This window comes from Actinia tenebrosa, unplaced genomic scaffold (assembly GCF_029948245.1).
Source record: "Actinia tenebrosa isolate PJP-AT-01 unplaced genomic scaffold, QUT_ActTen_1.0 PGA_scaffold16__25_contigs__length_10494907, whole genome shotgun sequence".
In the NCBI taxonomy this organism is placed as follows: Eukaryota; Metazoa; Cnidaria; class Anthozoa; order Actiniaria; family Actiniidae; genus Actinia; species Actinia tenebrosa.
Window position 1 is genome coordinate 3,433,112 of NW_028292576.1, and position 17,668 is coordinate 3,450,779.

The 17,668-nt window shown below is 37.4% G+C and overlaps 2 protein-coding genes across 2 annotated transcripts in view; both read right to left on the reverse strand.

The window, feature by feature from the left end:
- The window catches only part of LOC116301030 (EF-hand calcium-binding domain-containing protein 6), a 28,620-nt gene extending 13,671 nt beyond the window's left edge, over positions 1-14,949 (reverse strand). The window contains exons 1-21 of the mRNA XM_089031250.1: positions 14,575-14,949; positions 13,840-13,931; positions 12,995-13,114; positions 12,798-12,904; positions 12,652-12,718; positions 12,188-12,324; positions 11,542-11,666; positions 9,630-9,754; positions 9,091-9,239; positions 8,475-8,585; positions 8,249-8,369; positions 7,750-7,920; positions 7,554-7,628; positions 7,024-7,184; positions 6,287-6,353; positions 5,225-5,401; positions 4,639-4,734; positions 3,973-4,031; positions 2,410-2,517; positions 1,219-1,306; positions 383-621 (exon numbers count right to left, since the gene is read on the reverse strand). Of these exons, the coding sequence (XP_088887376.1) occupies positions 383-621; positions 1,219-1,306; positions 2,410-2,517; positions 3,973-4,031; positions 4,639-4,734; positions 5,225-5,401; positions 6,287-6,353; positions 7,024-7,184; positions 7,554-7,628; positions 7,750-7,920; positions 8,249-8,369; positions 8,475-8,585; positions 9,091-9,239; positions 9,630-9,754; positions 11,542-11,666; positions 12,188-12,324; positions 12,652-12,718; positions 12,798-12,904; positions 12,995-13,114; positions 13,840-13,931; positions 14,575-14,821 (2,642 nt within the window). The 5' untranslated portion in view covers positions 14,822-14,949. The remainder of the gene's footprint in view (positions 1-382; positions 622-1,218; positions 1,307-2,409; positions 2,518-3,972; positions 4,032-4,638; positions 4,735-5,224; positions 5,402-6,286; positions 6,354-7,023; positions 7,185-7,553; positions 7,629-7,749; positions 7,921-8,248; positions 8,370-8,474; positions 8,586-9,090; positions 9,240-9,629; positions 9,755-11,541; positions 11,667-12,187; positions 12,325-12,651; positions 12,719-12,797; positions 12,905-12,994; positions 13,115-13,839; positions 13,932-14,574) is intronic.
- Positions 14,950-15,421: 472 nt separating this feature from the next.
- Positions 15,422-17,589, reverse strand: LOC116301031 (uncharacterized). Its single transcript, XM_031710031.2, has 5 exons — positions 17,430-17,589; positions 17,299-17,354; positions 16,429-16,576; positions 16,140-16,234; positions 15,422-15,669 (listed from the first exon to the last, which is right to left on the reverse strand). The coding sequence occupies exons 1-5, from the start codon at positions 17,512-17,514 to the stop codon at positions 15,532-15,534; spliced, it is 522 nt and encodes a 173-aa protein (XP_031565891.1). The 5' UTR covers positions 17,515-17,589; the 3' UTR covers positions 15,422-15,531.
- Positions 17,590-17,668: the final 79 nt, after the last annotated feature.

Sequence of the window (17,668 nt, forward strand, 5' to 3'; positions counted from 1 at the left end):
TATGGCCTAAAAGTTTTGCTAAAAGTTTTGCTGAAAGTTATGCGTGAATTTGTCACGCAAACTAAAAGTTTCTGTTTGTTTGTTTTTATTGAATTATTGTACATAGAAATAAGTTACTCTGTACACAAGTTGGTATATGCTAAAACAATTATTCGCCTCAGGCTCAGTGAATATGGAGAATATTTACCTCGCCGCTCGAAGACTCGCGTCTTGGTAAATATTCCCCGATACTCACTTGGCCTTCGGCAAATAATTGCTAAATATACTTCCGATATGTTACTGTCCGTGCCGTCACCCAAGGCTTTTGAGTGTATTTGTTTTTATTTTCAAACCTAAACGCTAGGGATTATGAGACATCATCATAATCTAATTAAAAACTTACAAATGATTAGAGTATAGCCATGGATGACCCTCTTCAATCTTCTCCACGTGTTCGAACCTCTTCAAGAACTCTCTGTAGTTTAGTTTATCGCCTTTCTTCATGTTCAATCGGTCCATCAGCTTGTCGAACTCTTCATCAGATAGCAAAAACATCAAAGAATCCAAAATACGACGGAACTCTTTTCTCGTGATGAGGCCATTCTTGTCGAAGTCGATTTTTTGGAAAGCTTCTCGAAGGTCCTATAATATTAAGAGGAAATACCAAAAATCCTTAAGTTATATATAATTTCTTAATATTGATGAGATGGCTGAAGAGCAAGAAAAAGTGATCGAGCCTCTGGTTTGCCATTTAACCATTAAAAAAAAATCAAAATCAAAATTCAATAGTAGGTTTGGTGTGCTAATATAATAAATGTATTACGAGGAAATGTTTTTTCAATGAGCAATAATGGCAAAAAGCGCCAAAAACTAGACTTTCGTATGAGTTTTGATCCCAATTTTCGTTTTGGGTTAACACTTAAAACCTGTTTGAAGCGGTATTTTCAATTGTACAAAGATGTTTTGTTGCATTTGTGTTAGAATGTTGCATTGTCAGGCTTTTTCATATCAAATATATGGGGAATATGCAAATGAAGGCCTAAACCTCATTTTCGATCATTCAATTTTTTGCGTTGGGTTAACACTTTGATTCCACCTTTATCGGTCATCTCCACTTCCAAACAAGTTTCTGAATAACAAGATTTTAGCCTTGTACAACAGCCTTTCTTCAAGAAAATAGTTTTTGGCGCTCACTGCTTGAATACGAAAGGAATTCTCTCTTAATAAAAACTTCCTTACGGCATATCCATCGCGCAGTTTCGTCCTTAGTTTAGCTTCTACTTCCTCAGCTGTCATTGATTGTTCTAAAGGGGTTGGCTGGTTATGCCTTGAATAAAAAAGGAGGGAAAATAAATGAATAGGATAAATAATGACAATGACACCCTTAATGTGGTGTCTTGTGGAAAGCATGGCAGTACTACATCTGGTCAAGAAACGTTTGTGCGTCCATGAAGTGGTTATGACTATGGAAATTAAGGGTGAAGGTAGTCCAATAGACCCCTTCACGGTTACCTGCGCCATCTTGAAAGGTAGCCGTGCCTTTGCATCGAAGCTAGAGAAACGGTGAGCTTGCAATGATAGAGAGCTGTGAATAATTGTCCAAGGTGTTAAAAAAAGGTCTCTTTCATTGCAAGGTCACCGTTCGTCTCGCTTCGATGCCAAGGCACCTTTCAAGATGGCGCAGGGAACCGTGAAGGGGTGTATTAGATGTGAATATTTTTTGGGGGGCTAAAAGTTTATAAACGAAAAGAATAACTAGAAGAACAATACATATTAGTCCCTAGGGTTTACAGTACTTCATTAATGGTATTAGTCCCTAGGGCTTTAAAGTATTCACTGTAATGTAACACTTATAGAGAGTCATTAGCTGATGATGGACGATGGATATCGTCCGAAATATCTACTCAAGAAACTTCTAGTTATTCTTTTCGTTTATAGTCCAATTAGCCTCAGAAAACAGATGTGCCTTTCGCTCCCCGTTAGTGTGCCCTGGCTTTGATCAGCCCAGAGGTTGTTTCAGGGTTCTATCTGTGAGTTAGCCATGCCCTGACTTTGAACAGCCCAGAGTTTGTCTCAGGGTTCGATATGTGAGTTAGCCGTGCCCTGACTTAGATCAGCCCAGAGGTTGTTTTAGGGTTCGATCTGTGAGTTAGCCATGCTCTGACTTCGATCAGCCCAGAGGTTGTTTCAGGGTTCAATCTGTGAGTTAGCCGTGCCCTGACTTAGATCAGCCCAGAGGTTGTTTCAGGGTTCAATCTGTGAGTTAGCCATGCCCTGACTTAGATCAGCCCAGAGGTTGTTTCAGGGTTCAATCTGTGAGTTAGCCATGTCCTGACTTTGACCAGCCCAGAGTTTGTCTCAGTGTTAAGAGTGTTGCATGTGTGGGGAGGTCTGACACTATCGAACAAAGCATCCACTGCATTCATTTACTTTTTCTTGGGATATTCAGGTGATCTGTCTTCAATCCCTATGGATCGTCTTCCTTGAAAATTTTCCAAGAAATCACGGTAGGTTAGTTTGCCTTTGTGGAAGCCAAGTCTAAAACAATAACAGGAAAAAAGCTCTTATCTTTCTATTTTTGGCCATAGACCTTGCTCACGCGGCAACCATCTTGAATGGGACAATAGATTTTCCCACATAGCCTCGCAGTCAAGTGCTCGAGAATAAGTTTATGCGGGTTAAGGTGACTGCCTACTTTTGAACGTTCGATTTGAGCCCACGATGTGAGCGCGCTCAAAAACCGCTGAAAAATCTACAAGATTTTATTGAAGAACCATACGCGTTTTGAGCTTCAACAGGGCAAAACCCTCAAATTTTGCACGGGACTCTATTTTTTATTAGCTCAATCGAAAAAAAAACAACCTAAAAATCTAGGTTATATCAACATTTTAGAAAAAGTTTAAATCAGGAACACATGAAAAAATAGATTTTTGTAGGGATTTTTGTTCGACTTTATGAGATTTTTTAAGAGCACCGAAAATATGACAAATCAATGTATCTCTTTGCTTTTTTGTCGAAAATATCCATGTATTATTGTAGAATGATTGACTAGCCTTCATTCGTGCAATCATATAGTCTGCAATAACTATTATCTTATGAATCTTAATTTTTTTCTAATCACTTCCGGTGGAACAAGTTTTGCTCCAAAAGCTCGCGCGTAGGCTTCCATTAAATGCTGATTTTCTCGAAAACAAGCTCGGGACACCCAATTTTTCTTTCCAGATTTGGAATCAGCACTAAATTTCAATTCGGAAAATCGAAGTTAAAAAAAAGTTTAAATCGTTTTCCAAAAGTAGGCAGTCACCTTAAACAAATGATTTTTATCCTTATGAGAATAAACATGGTTGCCGCGCGAGTAAGGCCACCTAGATCTGGTTTAGAGTCAGATCTGGTATGCCTGTGATACACGGATACCGTATGATTGACAACATCCTTTGAACCAATCACAGAGCACGAGATCACTACTTAACCAATCGCAACGATCGTCAGGTTAAGGTACGCTAAATCCGTGAAGTGAGACAGATTTTCACAGTGTTTTACGAAACCTGCTCTATAGGGATAGGAAATTATTTAAATATTTCAAAATAAATTGATTGAATGATGGATTGATTGATCCACTGATTGATTGATTGATCCACTAATTGATTGATTGATTGATTGATTAATAGCGCAGCGCACCGATTCTAAAAATAGCTTAAAGATTCGGACAAACATTGCATTCTGTTTAACCGCTACGAGGATTATACGAACCGATTTTATTATTTTTACTTAAGTTACAATAATAAACCCATGTAAACTAAGATCAACTGCGATCGGCTGTGAAAATTATCTGCCGAAAGTAAACATGTAAGTTTGTTTGTTCGAATTTCGCCTTTGTCTTCGTTTTTATGACGTCACGGTTGCGCTGCGCTATTGATTGATTGACTTATCGATAGTCTGAGTGACTGTTTGACTGATCGATAGAAGAGTGACTGATTGAATAGTGTTGTTTACCTGGCGCTAAGAATGCGATACTGGTCATCTGTCATGTACAAACCAAGACTGTCAAGCACCTGAATATGAAGAATATCGTTAAAAAATAACCTTGTTCAAGAAGTTATTCACAAAAATCATCATTTTCCTAAAAGACGACTCGCGCCCCGATGCTAATGTACTATTTTCGCAATAGTCCCCTTCACAGTTCCCTGCGCCATCTTGCAAGGTAGCCGTGCCTTTGCATCGAAGCGAGATGAACAGTGAGCTTTCAATGATGCTCACCGTTCGTCTCGCTTCGATGCAAAAACACGACTACCTTTCAAGATGGCGCAGGGAACTACGAAAGGGACCACTGACTAGGAGATATTGAGTGCGCACAGACCTTTTAGCATGGACGTAATGTTTTCCCATTTCAGACCACGTGTCATTCTCTTGAGAAGAAGATCCTTTGTTTGAGTGTATTCATATTGGTGTGTCTTCTGATTTGCAACTGTTAAACAAAGAAATAATACTCTAGGGAATGACACGTGGTCTGAAATGGGAAAACATTACGCCCAAGGTAAAGAGGTCTATTACTCTGTCTTTTGATTTGCAACTGTTAAACAAAGAAATGATACTATAGGGAATGACATGTTGTCTGAGAAGGGTCAAGATTCCACCAGTGAACTAAATATGAATGTTTACCAGACGGAACTCTTTTCTTGATATCTTTCCATCATTATCACTATCAAACTTGACAAAGGTTTTGCGTATATCAGGAGATCTCTGAGAAATATGCTCCTATAAAAAGAACAAGTGAAAGACAAGGGAATGAGTAAGACTTTTCTTCATTTCCTTCAGTTCCCGTCCACACTAATGGGTTTTTTCGCTTAAAATCGAAATCATACTTTTCAATGCGTTTTGGCCTTGCGTCCACACTAAAACCTTCGAAAACCCAATGTCATTTAAAAACGCATTCATTCGAAAACGCTCTCTGAGTGAAGACATTTGAAAACGGAGGCCTATTGAATTACCGTGGACAGTGAAAACGAAGGATTTAGAAAACGCTTACGTCATTCACACGGGGGAGGGGTCTGATTTCGCATGCGCAGATGATGATATTACTTCATTTCTAATCGTATCTGTGTACTTGAGCGCTTTAGTGTGAACGGGCGGAAACGCTTTGTATACACTAGTGTGGACGCAAAGCTTTCGATGCGGTTTGAAAAGAAAACGGAGCGTCCCAAAAAAAGTATTAGCCTCAGTATTTTATGGCACATTTGAGACATACCTTAAGTATTTCCATACATTCATCCGCTGACTTCTTCCCTGTTAGACCGAGGGCGCGGTCATATGCAGCTTCTTGTCTGTTGTGCTGATCGAACTTCATAAAGTCAGCTTTTGCTTCACTCTCATCGTGGATACGAGTACTAATTCCATTGATATCACCGCTTATGATATCTACTCCCTTGAAAAATCAAAATCAAAAATCAAAAATCAAACGAAAAAAATATATATAGCGATTTGCAAAATCTCTGCAAAAGTCAAGTGTTCTGTCAATCCCCAAGTGCTTTATAACTGCACACAGCACAGCAAGCAAGTTTTTTATTTCTTTTATAAAATACAAATTACAGGAATGATTAAACTGGAAGTGCGCGCTCGTGCTGTGTGCTCTCATAAAGCACGCGCACTCAACCAATCAGAACGCGACATTCACAACAGTTATTTTATAAATTTATATATCCATATTTAACCTTTATTAAAACGTCTTTTTAAATTGAAAATTACTCATATTGCACCCGATATATCGATATTCACTTTATTTACAGAATGTCAAAAATGATCATAAATAAAAATAGATGTTATTCGTGTTTTAAATAGAAGCAGAACAAACATGATTGGCAGCCAAGGAACGAAAAGAAAATGGCATAAGAAGGGGTTCAATCTGAAACGCTCAATTCTTGTATGAGGCCAAACAAAAAAATAAGTGTGTTTCCTGTTGCGCGACTGACCCTAATTTTCTTGCCGATTTTTGCCGACCCTAATATTTTTTTCATTCTCGAATGCACCACAGGGTTCCCAGTAAGCTCATTTCCACTGTTGTATCAGTTTAAAAAAATCTGACCTACCGACCCCAATCATTTTTCTCATGCAACAGGAAACACACTTATTTTTTTGTTTGGCCTTACACCTCGACAAAGTTACTTTCAAAGAATCCATCTCATTTTAGTAAATATTCCATTTGGGGTTTTTCAAAAGTCTTTTATTCAAAGTATTTTATGCGTTTCACTTATTTATCAATAAGGCAACAGAATCGTAAAAACGGAATTCTGGAGCACTGAGATTTACTTACCAACTTATTTAGAAACTCTTGAAAATCCACAGTGTTATCAGCATTTACATCACAACGACCCCAAAGCCTGTAAAAGATATTTTACAACTTTATGAAAATAGTAGTCGGGGAATGATGGTTTACTACATTACTATACGCTAGGAAAAAGCAGGCTTAAAACTGCACTTTTTCGGTTTTCCTTTCTCAGTAAAACCCAAAATGCTAAATTTCAATTCCATCTGTGAGTTAGTCGTGCCCTGACTCAGATCAGCCCAGAGGTTGCTTCAGGGTTCAATCTGTGAGTTAACCGTGCCCTGACTTAGATCAGCCCAGAGGTTGTTTCAGGGTTCGATCTGTGAGTTAACCGTGCCCTGACTTAGATCAGCCCAGAGGTTGTTTCAGGGTTCAATCTGTGAGTTAACCATGCCCTGACTTTGATCAGCCCAGAGGTTGTTTCAGGGTTCAATCTGTGAGTTAGCCATGCCCTGACTTAGATCAGCCAGAGGTTGTTTCAGGTTCGATCTGTGAGTTAGCCATGCCCTGATTTAGATCAGCCCAGAGGTTGTTTCAGGGTTCGATCTGTTAATTAGCCATGCCCTTCTTAGATCAGCCCAGAGGTTGTTTCAGGGTTTAATCTGTGAGTTAGCTGTGCCCAGACTTAGATCAGCACAAAAGTTGTTCCAGGGTTCAATCTAAGGAACCCTTATAGTAAGGTAATCACAAGAAACCATTGCATCCAAGCATGGTAAGTTACTTACATTTCATAGTGTTCGTCGGACAGGGGGAGGCAGTACTTCTCCAGGAGTTTTCTGAGTTCCCCTCTCGATATGGACCCATCTCTATTGTCATCTATGTTAATATAAGCAGTAGCAATACTTTTCCAGTTATCCATAATCTTGAACCGCAAGATATCTTCCACCTGATAAAAAATGTATCGCGAGTAAGAAAAGCATGCGACCGGCAAGCTACCGTAAACTGCAATAAAAGAGAGAAACATGCAGCTCCGATCAAATTCGAAGAATGCGCATTTGAATGTTCTTTTAGTCGAGACAGAAAACCTTTTCAGTGGCATAACAAATTTTTGAAACCCATTCAAGTGCTGTCATGACATTACATTCCAAAGCATCTCTTTCTACTATTAAAAAAAAAGAGTTTGTAATAAAGGACGCGAAAAAATTGATGGTAAGGTTGATGTATATCATAATGGTCAAATATGATGAAGAAAATGATGATGGGGTAAATATAGATTAAAGCCGATGATTTTTAAGTTGCTATTCTGTATACTTACAGTAGACCAAGCGAGAACTGCAGGTGGAGAGATGCTCTTTACGGTATCATCACTCATAAGCCAAGGGTGGCCCTCCTGTAAAATAAATACCAAGTCATCTTAAAATAAAAACTGCAGTGAGAGAAGTAAAAATCATCCTTTGGGAGCCCTGTGGTTTGGGGCAGATCCCAATTGAACTAGAACGATGGTTGTATACCTCTGTTTCTCGAGGCTCAAACTTTTCCAGGAATTCCAAGTACGACACAGAGCCTTTGTTATGAGGGTCGATTTTTGCCATCAGTTCACGGAACTGGTCTTCTGTCATTCTGAAGCAGAAACTCTCAAGTATGCGACGGAAATCACGTTTGGTGATGCGACCATCCTTGTTCTGAACAAACGAGAAAGGATAAGTACTGTTAAATATCCTACTAAAAGATATAGGATGGAAAAATAAGGCGCGGTGAAAATATAAGAAAATTGAAGCCCGAAAGTTTTTTTCTTTTCTTTTCTTTTCCTCGTCTCTCTTTTTCTAATTCTATTTTCTTTCTTACTTTTATTCCCTTCCTTTCATTTTTCCTTTTTTCTTCCTTTTTTGTCTTTCCTTCCTTCCTTTCTTCTTTCTTTCTTTTTTCTTTCTTTCTTCCTTCCTTCCTTCCTTCCCTCCTTCCTTTCTTTTTTCTATTTATTCTAATTTTCGAAATTTTTAAAATACGTACATCATCAAAAACCAGAAAAGCCTCTTTAATGGAGGAAAAACTTTGAGACACTTTGGAGAAGAGAAATTTCCAGATGTCTTCTGTCGTTGGTTGATCTTCAGCTTCACGTATTGGATTGAACCTGTAGAATAATACAACGAAGTTAGATAGCCCTATGTCATGTGCTTCATTTGCTGCACAAGCTATTAAGTTTGACTAGATTGTTTTAAATGTAACATTTGTTTACTTGTGATTGGAGCGAATAGGGATGGTTTGACCATTGCCATCAGATCTTGGTTCTTGGAATTTGTCCAGAAACTGTTCATAGGCAATTTTGTGGCTTGCTTTGATTCCACACCTGAATAAGTAAAAGGATTCAATCAGCAGAGCAGAAAAACGTTCATAAGTTAGCTCGTGAATCAAGGGTGCTGTAACGTCAATACGATCCCATCGCACCTCTGGGGTTTCAGGTTCAATTTCCAGACTTGCTGTCAAATGTGAGTAGAGTTTGTAAACCTGCCTCTCCCTAGATTTGACGGTTTTTCTCCCTAGACAAAATCCACCACGTTGAATCTGTGAGTTAGCCGTGCCCTAACTTAGATCAGCCCAGAGGCTGTTTTAGGGTTCAATCTGTGAGTTAGCCATGCCCTGACTTAGATCAGCCCAGAGGTTTTTTCAGGGTTCGATATGTGAGTTAGCTGTGCCCTGACTTAGATCAGCCCAGAGGTTGTTTCAGGGTTCGATCTGTGAGTTAGCCATGCCCTGAATTAGATCAGCCCAGAGGTTGTTTCAGGGTATCAATAATTTTTAATATCCATTTTTATTTTCCCTGTAATTTAAGGACAATCCTCATCATCACGTACCTTCCCATTAGTATATCAAACAGCCCAGCTGTCATTGGAAAAACAAACTGATTGAGGACTCTCTTCAGTTCACTGAGGGTAACAAAGCCATCTCCTCGCTGATCAAATGCCACAAATGCACGCTTCATATCAGAGTAATTCTCAACCATCTGGAAAGTAAAAGAGAAGGAAATGAAGAGTTCCATCACACACGAAATAAACAAATTATATACCTATTTCAGAAATCGTTGTCGCACCAAAAGCCTCAAGCATCAAGCCAAGACTGCAGAGAACGCCGGTACTTTTAGCTGTAATTAGTTTATTCATGGTACATTTTCATTTATTGACTTCACAAATTGCTCCAAGCAAGGCTGCTTGAGATGACAATTAGTGTAGAGCTATAGCCACTTGCATGAACCATGAATAAATCAAATATAATTAAAAGTACCAACATTCTCTGGAGCCTTGGCTTGTTACTTGAGGCTCTTGGTTCGACAACGATCTTCGAAATAGGTGTATATTGGTCAGATAACATGACCATGTGATAACATATGAAGTACCTTTTTGCGCAGTTTGAGCTCCAAGTCTTTGACAGTCATTGCAGTGGGGGACCCTTCCCTACTGCTTCCACTTGAATGTGGTCGTTTGTTAGTTGCCATTAGTTTAACCTTTTCTTGGCCTGTATCTTGAGACATTCGAATATTTATTGTCAGTACTATAAATTTCTTGATGGCCCCACCCTATTTGCCATGTATTCTTTACTAGGTAAATTATATTACTTGGACAGCTCTTATCAACAAAAATGTAATAAGAAATAACACAATAGACCTTATTCGTGGTATGACAATGCTTTCCCAATTCAGCATGACAAACCTCTAGGGGAATGAAGAGCTATTGTTTTGAAACTCCTTGGGATATCATCGTTATTCCTTTCGTATGCTTTGGGATACTCATGAATTTTTCGAAGAGTAAAAACAAAAGAAAATGAATCCCCTGTTTGTTTGTCATGCTGAATTGGGAAAACATTGTGACACCACGAATAAGGTCTATTTGGTAGGGTAGTGAAATTTACATAGTCGAGTGATTTTCATCTAGGCTCTTTCTAGATCGAATTAGAATTTAGAATTTGATTGTTGTGAAGAGAGGAACACAGGAGAACCCCGGGTGGGGGGGGGGGGGGTGTACTCCGCCAGAATTTGGGTAGGGGTGTTCCGCTGGGATTCTGAAAGGGGTACCCTGTTTATGACAAAAAAAATCAAATTTGTAGACCCTGTTTATGACAAAAGATATAACTAATTGCACTGAGTTCCTGTTTCAATTATCATGTCATCTTGCATATCGTTTTTTAAAGACCATGATAACCAGTTTCGGTCAATACGAAAGTAGAAATCCTGAATATGACAAGAAACTCAGGAAGAATTTGGACCTTGAGTGAAATTGCATACCCTGTTTATGACAAGAAGCTTGAGAAAACATACCCTGTTCAGCGGATCATCCCTGTATAGTCCATATATGGGAGTGCCCCCCGGGAGAACCTGGAGAAAATCCTTCAAAGCACAGGGGAGCACCAAAAAATCTACTCATAAAAGACATTGAGTCTATGATTAAACCCAGGTTGTATTGGTTAGGGTTACCTGGGGGGTACTCTTGCCCGTTTAGGGTAGGGATGTGCCGCTGAGCCCTCTGAACCCTGACCCTGTTCCAGAGTAAAAATCGCTGAAATTCATACCCTGTTCCAGAGCAAGATCGCTGAAAACCCTGTTCCAGAGAGGAGAGAGTGTGATTTCATATACCCTGTTCCAGAGCGAGCGTGATTTTACATACCCTGTTCCAGAGTAGAATCGCTGAAAACCATACCCTGTTTGGCGGCACGTACCCGTATAGCAAATATAGGGGAGTACCCCCCCCCCCCCCCCCGGGTAGTGTTAGAAGAATCATCACTCTCAGCCATATTCTACACATGCTTCCTTACAAGGGTTGAGATGCATTCAATCATTGAAAATAGCTTTTGGTACTTCTTTTTTACATAAAGAAGCACAGGGAAGTATTGGTGGCATAGAGGTGAGAGTGCTCGCTTCTCATCAATGCGACCCGAGCTTGATTTCTCATGTTGAGTCCAGTGTTACATGCAGCTGTGTGTGAATAGAGTTCCTAGTTGGTTCTCTCCAGTACTTCAAGGGTTTTCCGGGTTCTCCAGTTTTCATCCATTCACAAAAATCAACTCCTAAATTCCAATTCGATCATGGAACAAGAGCCACAGGTTTGTTAGCCACTGGCTATTAAGCGTTACCCTCATAAAAAAACAACAACTTTTTTTATAAATGCAATTCAGAACTAATTCAATCCCTGTTCACTTCTGTTCACATGCTTTCAGTTCAACCCCGTTGAGCTGCGCCACTGCTGTACTTGCGGTGGTGATTAGCGATGACAAGTTCAAGTTTTTCTAATAGGCTTGGAAGGTTAAAGTTTTACCTTGATCAGCCTTGGAAGTGGAGCGATGCTTTGTCTTTCTTTGAGGATCAACTCCAAGTCTCTTTAAAAAGTCCATGTAGTTTAGGGTGCTGCCATTACGTGTCATATCATGCTTGCACCACAATCTACATGTAAATATACCAAGCAGAAATAACTATCAATAAGGATTAAGGAATGCATGGTGCTTCACAATGATAAAACAACAGAAACTGAACCTAAACTAATGGTTAGTTTAATTGTTACTGTAAAAACTGCCAGCAGAAAATAATATTTTTGATACAACAACATAAAAAAGGGGGGTGCCCGACTTCGTTTTAGAGCTATGAGCTATCAGAGATTAAACACGTTATTATGAGATTTTGCTTACCAAAACGTTGGAATGACGTCATAAAGATAAGGGCACACTTACTAAATTCATGCGTAGAGAGGATGCGCGCAAACAATGCCCGTGAACGTTCTCAAAGGTACAGTACTAACAGCAACAAAGTTACACAGTCTGTTGCTAAACAATGTTGTGTGACATATTGTAGAAATAAGGTTGCTTGTATTAGCACTCTGAAACTTTTTTTTGTTGCACAAATTAATACTCTTCACTCTTTAATGAAAATGGGATTGAGAGATAGTATCACAATATCATTATTTTTACCTGTCAAACTGCTGATCTGTCAACTTAAAGCAAAAGTTTTCAAGAACTCTTCTCAACTCATGTCTCTGTATTTGCTCATCTCTGTTATAGTCAAACAGTCTAAATGCTTTCAACACACTCTGAAGTTGGCCACTTATCTACAAAGCATTTATCAAAAGAGTGGTTCAGACTTAGAGCCTAAATGATCCCCCATATACCTGATAGGCTAATCTATCAAGGACCACTGAGCACAACAATACAAGTGGAGGAGTTGAGATCAAAATTTATTTGTTATTAATCAGAAGTAGTGGGGGGGGGGGGGGGGGCTATAGTACCCCCTACCCCATCCCCACCCCTTCATAGTCCCTGTTTAGTGTTTGATTTGATGTAAGCGGTTCAATGTAAGTACCACATACTGCCCCTAACATTATATTTTTATTAATAAATTAATACTTAGATCTGATAGTATTGGATCATTAGGTTACCTTGGTTTTTATTTTGTTCTCGACATCCTCAAATGGTTTTTCTACAGGTGTTTTAGCCTGGTTGAACCTAGAAAAAAAGAGATTGAAAAATAGAAAATAATAAGCCAAAGAATTCAGGTTCCTATGAATAAAACTAAGATACATACTTGTGTAGGCTGTCCAACCACCTCATACCATCAGCCATACCACCTCTAAGATGAAGTTTTTCCAGGAATTCCAGATAATTGACGCTACCATCTCTATTGATGACAGCCTGGCAAAAATTAGCCAAAAAAAGAAAATACACAAGATATAAATGGCAATTAAGATTTAAAGATAATGAATAAGCCTATAGTGTTGGTACCTTTCTTAAGATATGATTAAATTGATCTTCAGTCATAGGACAACAGAATGATTCCAAAACTCTTCTGAATTCTGACTGAGTAACTGTGAGGTTTTTCTCTGCATCTAATGTCTGGAAAGCCTGGTAGAGAATATAGAAACATATATATTGTTCACACGTATTTCCAGTATAGAAAAATTTATAATAGATTAATGTCACAGGCAAAAACAGTAGCTTCATTTAACAGCGTTTTCCAATCACACACATGAAATTGTAAAGTTTGCCGTCACGACAAAATAAGGTGGATGTCAATCAAAGTATTCCAATGAGTTTGACAGGTAAAAAACAAAATTTACAAGAACCCCTTCCAATTGAATGTCATATTTGGAATTCAAATACCTTGAAGCCTAATTATACACTTATTTCAATAACGTTAGTCGCCTGAAAAACTACAAAGCTGAGACCGACAAGGATTATGGGTAGGTACATTTCTACATGTTTTAACCGCTTGATAACTGTTGACGGACTTGAGATCTTCTACCAGCTAGTCTCACCTCCTCTGAGCATCCTCAACTGCTGCAGTTTGTATCAAAAAAGCTTTACTTGTTTTAAACAAATGTTTTCCCATGATCCTCAATGATCTCAACTTTCTAGGTTTTTAGTGACTAATTTTATTGAAATAAGTATATATACCCGTAGTAAGTTTAAATACTTCAATCAGTATATCGATGAAACATTCTTTTATTTTATAAGTATGTAGTTATATCCAGGAGAACAAGCCTAAGTAACAAAAAAGTTTTATATATAACACACCTGGAAATGAAAATGAATGACAAAATGGGAAATGAATGAGAAGTATCACATACCTGTCTGATGTCAGCAAAATGTACTCTTACTTTCTCTCTCAGTATTGATTCAACTTCGATAAAACTGAGTTTAGGGTTTGGTGACTTTGAACCTAAAAACACAAGCACAAAAAAGATTACACTATTAATATCGGCTCATAGTAAGATTACTTTTAACCATAAAACATTGCAGTTTTTAACAGGTTTTTATCTTGAATGTTGATTTTATTGTATCAAGGTAAAATTATCAACTTTAATTTAGCGTGAAGCGCTAAAATAATAATAAAAATACTAATTTAAAAACCATGGTGGAATAGTATTTATAGACGGAAGCCATTTTGGATAAAAGCCAACATATGTGTGATCATGAAACAGCTGACTTTGAGATAAAAAAACATTTTCATCAGAAATTTGGTCGAAATTACAACAAAAGTTTAATTTTAGTATTCAAACAGCCCTTTGTGGATCTAATGCTATTTCTAAGGTAAATATTAGGTAAAATTTTTAAAATCAAAAATGAAAGTGTGATGCGTTTGTGGTGTAAGTTTTGATTTTTAACGCCTTGAATGGCGGAGTTTGTTTCTAGAGTATCACTTCAGATAGAATAGACTATCAGAATCAAGTTCATGTATCGCAATAATTAGAGTTATCTCTTTTATGAAGTCGGAAAGATATGAGTCCAATAACAAAACAATGTAATAAAGTTAAATGAGCAAAAACACAGCATGAGCACACGTTACGTTTAACCTTACTTACCGTTGCTTGAAAGTGAAGACAAGGACAGAGAACGCCTTCCATGATTTGGCAAAGGAATATCCACAAATGTATGTGATCTAGGAGTATCTTTAAAAGTATATTCTGTTCTAGTTTTGACACCAGATCCTGGTCTAGAGTTTCCTGTAGAGAGCCGTGATTTTGGTCGAGGAGAAAAGGACAGCCCTCGCGAAACGGGCCTGATGTCCGCGAAATTAAGAACCGAAGGTGAAACTACAACTTTAGCCATTTTAACGCCGTAATTTTGATTTTGTAAGCTCTGAATTAGTTCCAGTGATTCCTGTTATTATATATCAACCATATTCTAACACGTTTAAGAGCCGTGTTTTGATGCGGTTGCTAAGTAAATGAATAAAATATGGCGTCCGACCGTTGCTATGCACTTGACTGACTACACACAGCTGATGATGAACCAATCAGAGTCCGAGATCACTTGAACAGCCTTTTTAACTCAATTCCTTCACAAAAGTGATTAGAAATGGGATGTTTTTAACGTCTTTTTGACAAACCATACGATTGTTTTCGTTAATATAAGCAATTACAGCTAAAAGTTTTTTTCAAATGGAAAATTTGCATACTAATTTGACTATAAATATAAATATGCTTATTTTTATACAGTCATTTAATGTGATTGCTTATAATATTTATTCCCTAAAAATGAAAAAAATAAGACAAGAAGTTGTACACTTATCTACAAAGTACTTCAAAGGAATGGTTACTTTTTAGTTACTTTTGGAAGTATAAAATGAAAAAAATAAGACAAGAAGTTGTACACTTATCTACAAAGTACTTCAAAGGAATGGTTACTTTTCAGTTACTTTTGGAAGTATTAAAAAAAATTTTTTTTACTTCTTTTTGTTGGAAATTGATGACCAATTTATGAAGATGGAATTTTTCTTATTGTTATCTTCTTCTACGTCTCTTATTCCCTGCTTTTCTTTACAATGACTGCTTTGCTAATATCAAATCCATGTAAGCACCAGATAAGAGATCTTCTTTCAAAATCCCTAGCTTATCCATCAGTTCGTCAGCAATTTTTTGTCCATATTCTGTAGTTTGTCCCTCTTCAAGAACCACCTTCAAAAAATGTTTGTTGAATGCCATTTTTACTATTATATTTTATTAGTTTTTAATATTTTTATCATATTAATTAGTATTATTTTAGATTTGAATATAGAGTTTTAGTGATTCTGAGATGATAATCACTGCTTGAGCTGTGATTTTGAGGTTTACCAAAGTTTTCCAGATCCAAAGTAATAATAAAACGTTTTTTTTATCCTGAGTTTCGACTTTTCTCTGATATTCAAGTCTAAAATTATACTAAAACTATTATTCCCGTTTTAAATCATATTCTTTTTTAATGATAATAACAATTTATAATAATACATGCTTTATTAAAATGGAAATACACATTAAAATACTGAAAAAACATGTGAAACAAAAAAATATTGGAAAAATAAAATCAAGGATTTTGGTAAACTAACACTTCCCTATCAACCTCCTTTATCTCTCATTTGTCTCTTCCCATGAAAAAAGGGTATAATTACCTCTAATTCCATGAAATCTCCAAGATTATCGACATGGTCCACATGAACTCTGGTCTGTCCAACCATGTATAAGTAGCGCTGCTTTTTCACAACACCTATGACAAAAATTCTGGTCATTCAGTCACCTTAAAGATTACAATTAGTCTCATATATTTACCCCCCCCCCCCTCCCCCACTGTTTAGTGTGCTCCACAGCCCCTGCTGCACCCTACAGAGACTCATATATGTGATGCGTACTTCTTTGTGCATACTATAAATGAGCTTTATATAATGGTATAAATAATTTCACCTCTTATTCCTAAAGCATGTTGGAGAGTGGTCAAAAGCTCCTGGGGTTGATCTGTTGGTGCTATGTAATAATCTGAAAGTTTAGGTCCACTTGTGTCAGATCTTTCATAGTAGATCAACTGAGACGGTTTATCTTTTAGATGCCTTAACTTAAACAAACAATAAAAAAATGTTACTGAGTAAAAAACAGAAACTTTGTAAACCTAAATGAATTCTCCCCCCCCCCCTTCCACCCCCCCCCCCCCCCTTCCACCCCCCCCCCCCCCCTTCCACCCCCTGTACCCAAACATTGCACTCTCAGAAAGATTCCTTTTTTTGCCATAGGAACAATAGATTTGGGAGAGTCAAAAAAATTAATTATCTAAATAATGTTAACATATTATTATATTGTGTAGTTCCAGAAATCATCCATACCCCCTTGCACCAAGGAATTTTTTTAGATCCCCCCTCCCTACCCCTGGAAATTCCCATTTTCTTCCATACAAACTCCAAATTCAGCAATTTTTTTTTCTCTCATCCCCCTATACTTTGGAAATACCAAATTCCTTTGTGGGGGGTGGGGGGGGGGAGGCGAGCATTATCACATTACACATAATCAAAATACATAAGAAGCTAGAAGTGGGCAATGTTGCCACAGACAAAATAGATAGAAAGCTTGAATTACAACAAACTATCTAAAATGCATCAAAGTATTTTGCTACGCTTCAGAAATTGAAATAATATATATTTTATATTGTTTGGGAAAAAACACCTATGTACCTTTAGTATACAGTGCCAAATAAATTATAAATTATATAAACTATAGCTATACCCACTATAGGGCAAATAATACCGGTAAGTAAACATAAAATAGTACGAAATTAATCAATACCTTTAATCTTCCATTTGGAACGTTGAAAAACATATCTTCTTGGTTGATCAAACTACCTGTAAATCAAGTTCTATTTTCACAAATTTTATCAAATACCAATTTACAAGTTGTAAAGTATAAAGTATTCTAACCTTCTTTGCCACTCAGCTCTTTAGCTCTGCGTTTTAAGTCTTCTACATTTCGTACTTTAGCTTTAATTTCCACGTTTGAGGGCATTTTTTTACGTATTAAAACTCCAACACACTGACCAATACTATATATATTTAGAACTTTTAGCGCCAAAAATAAGGCCGAAAGGAATTCCGGTCCTAACATTAACTTCCGGTAGGTAATCTTGAAGATTATAAGGTTATTTGAAAAGATAATTTAA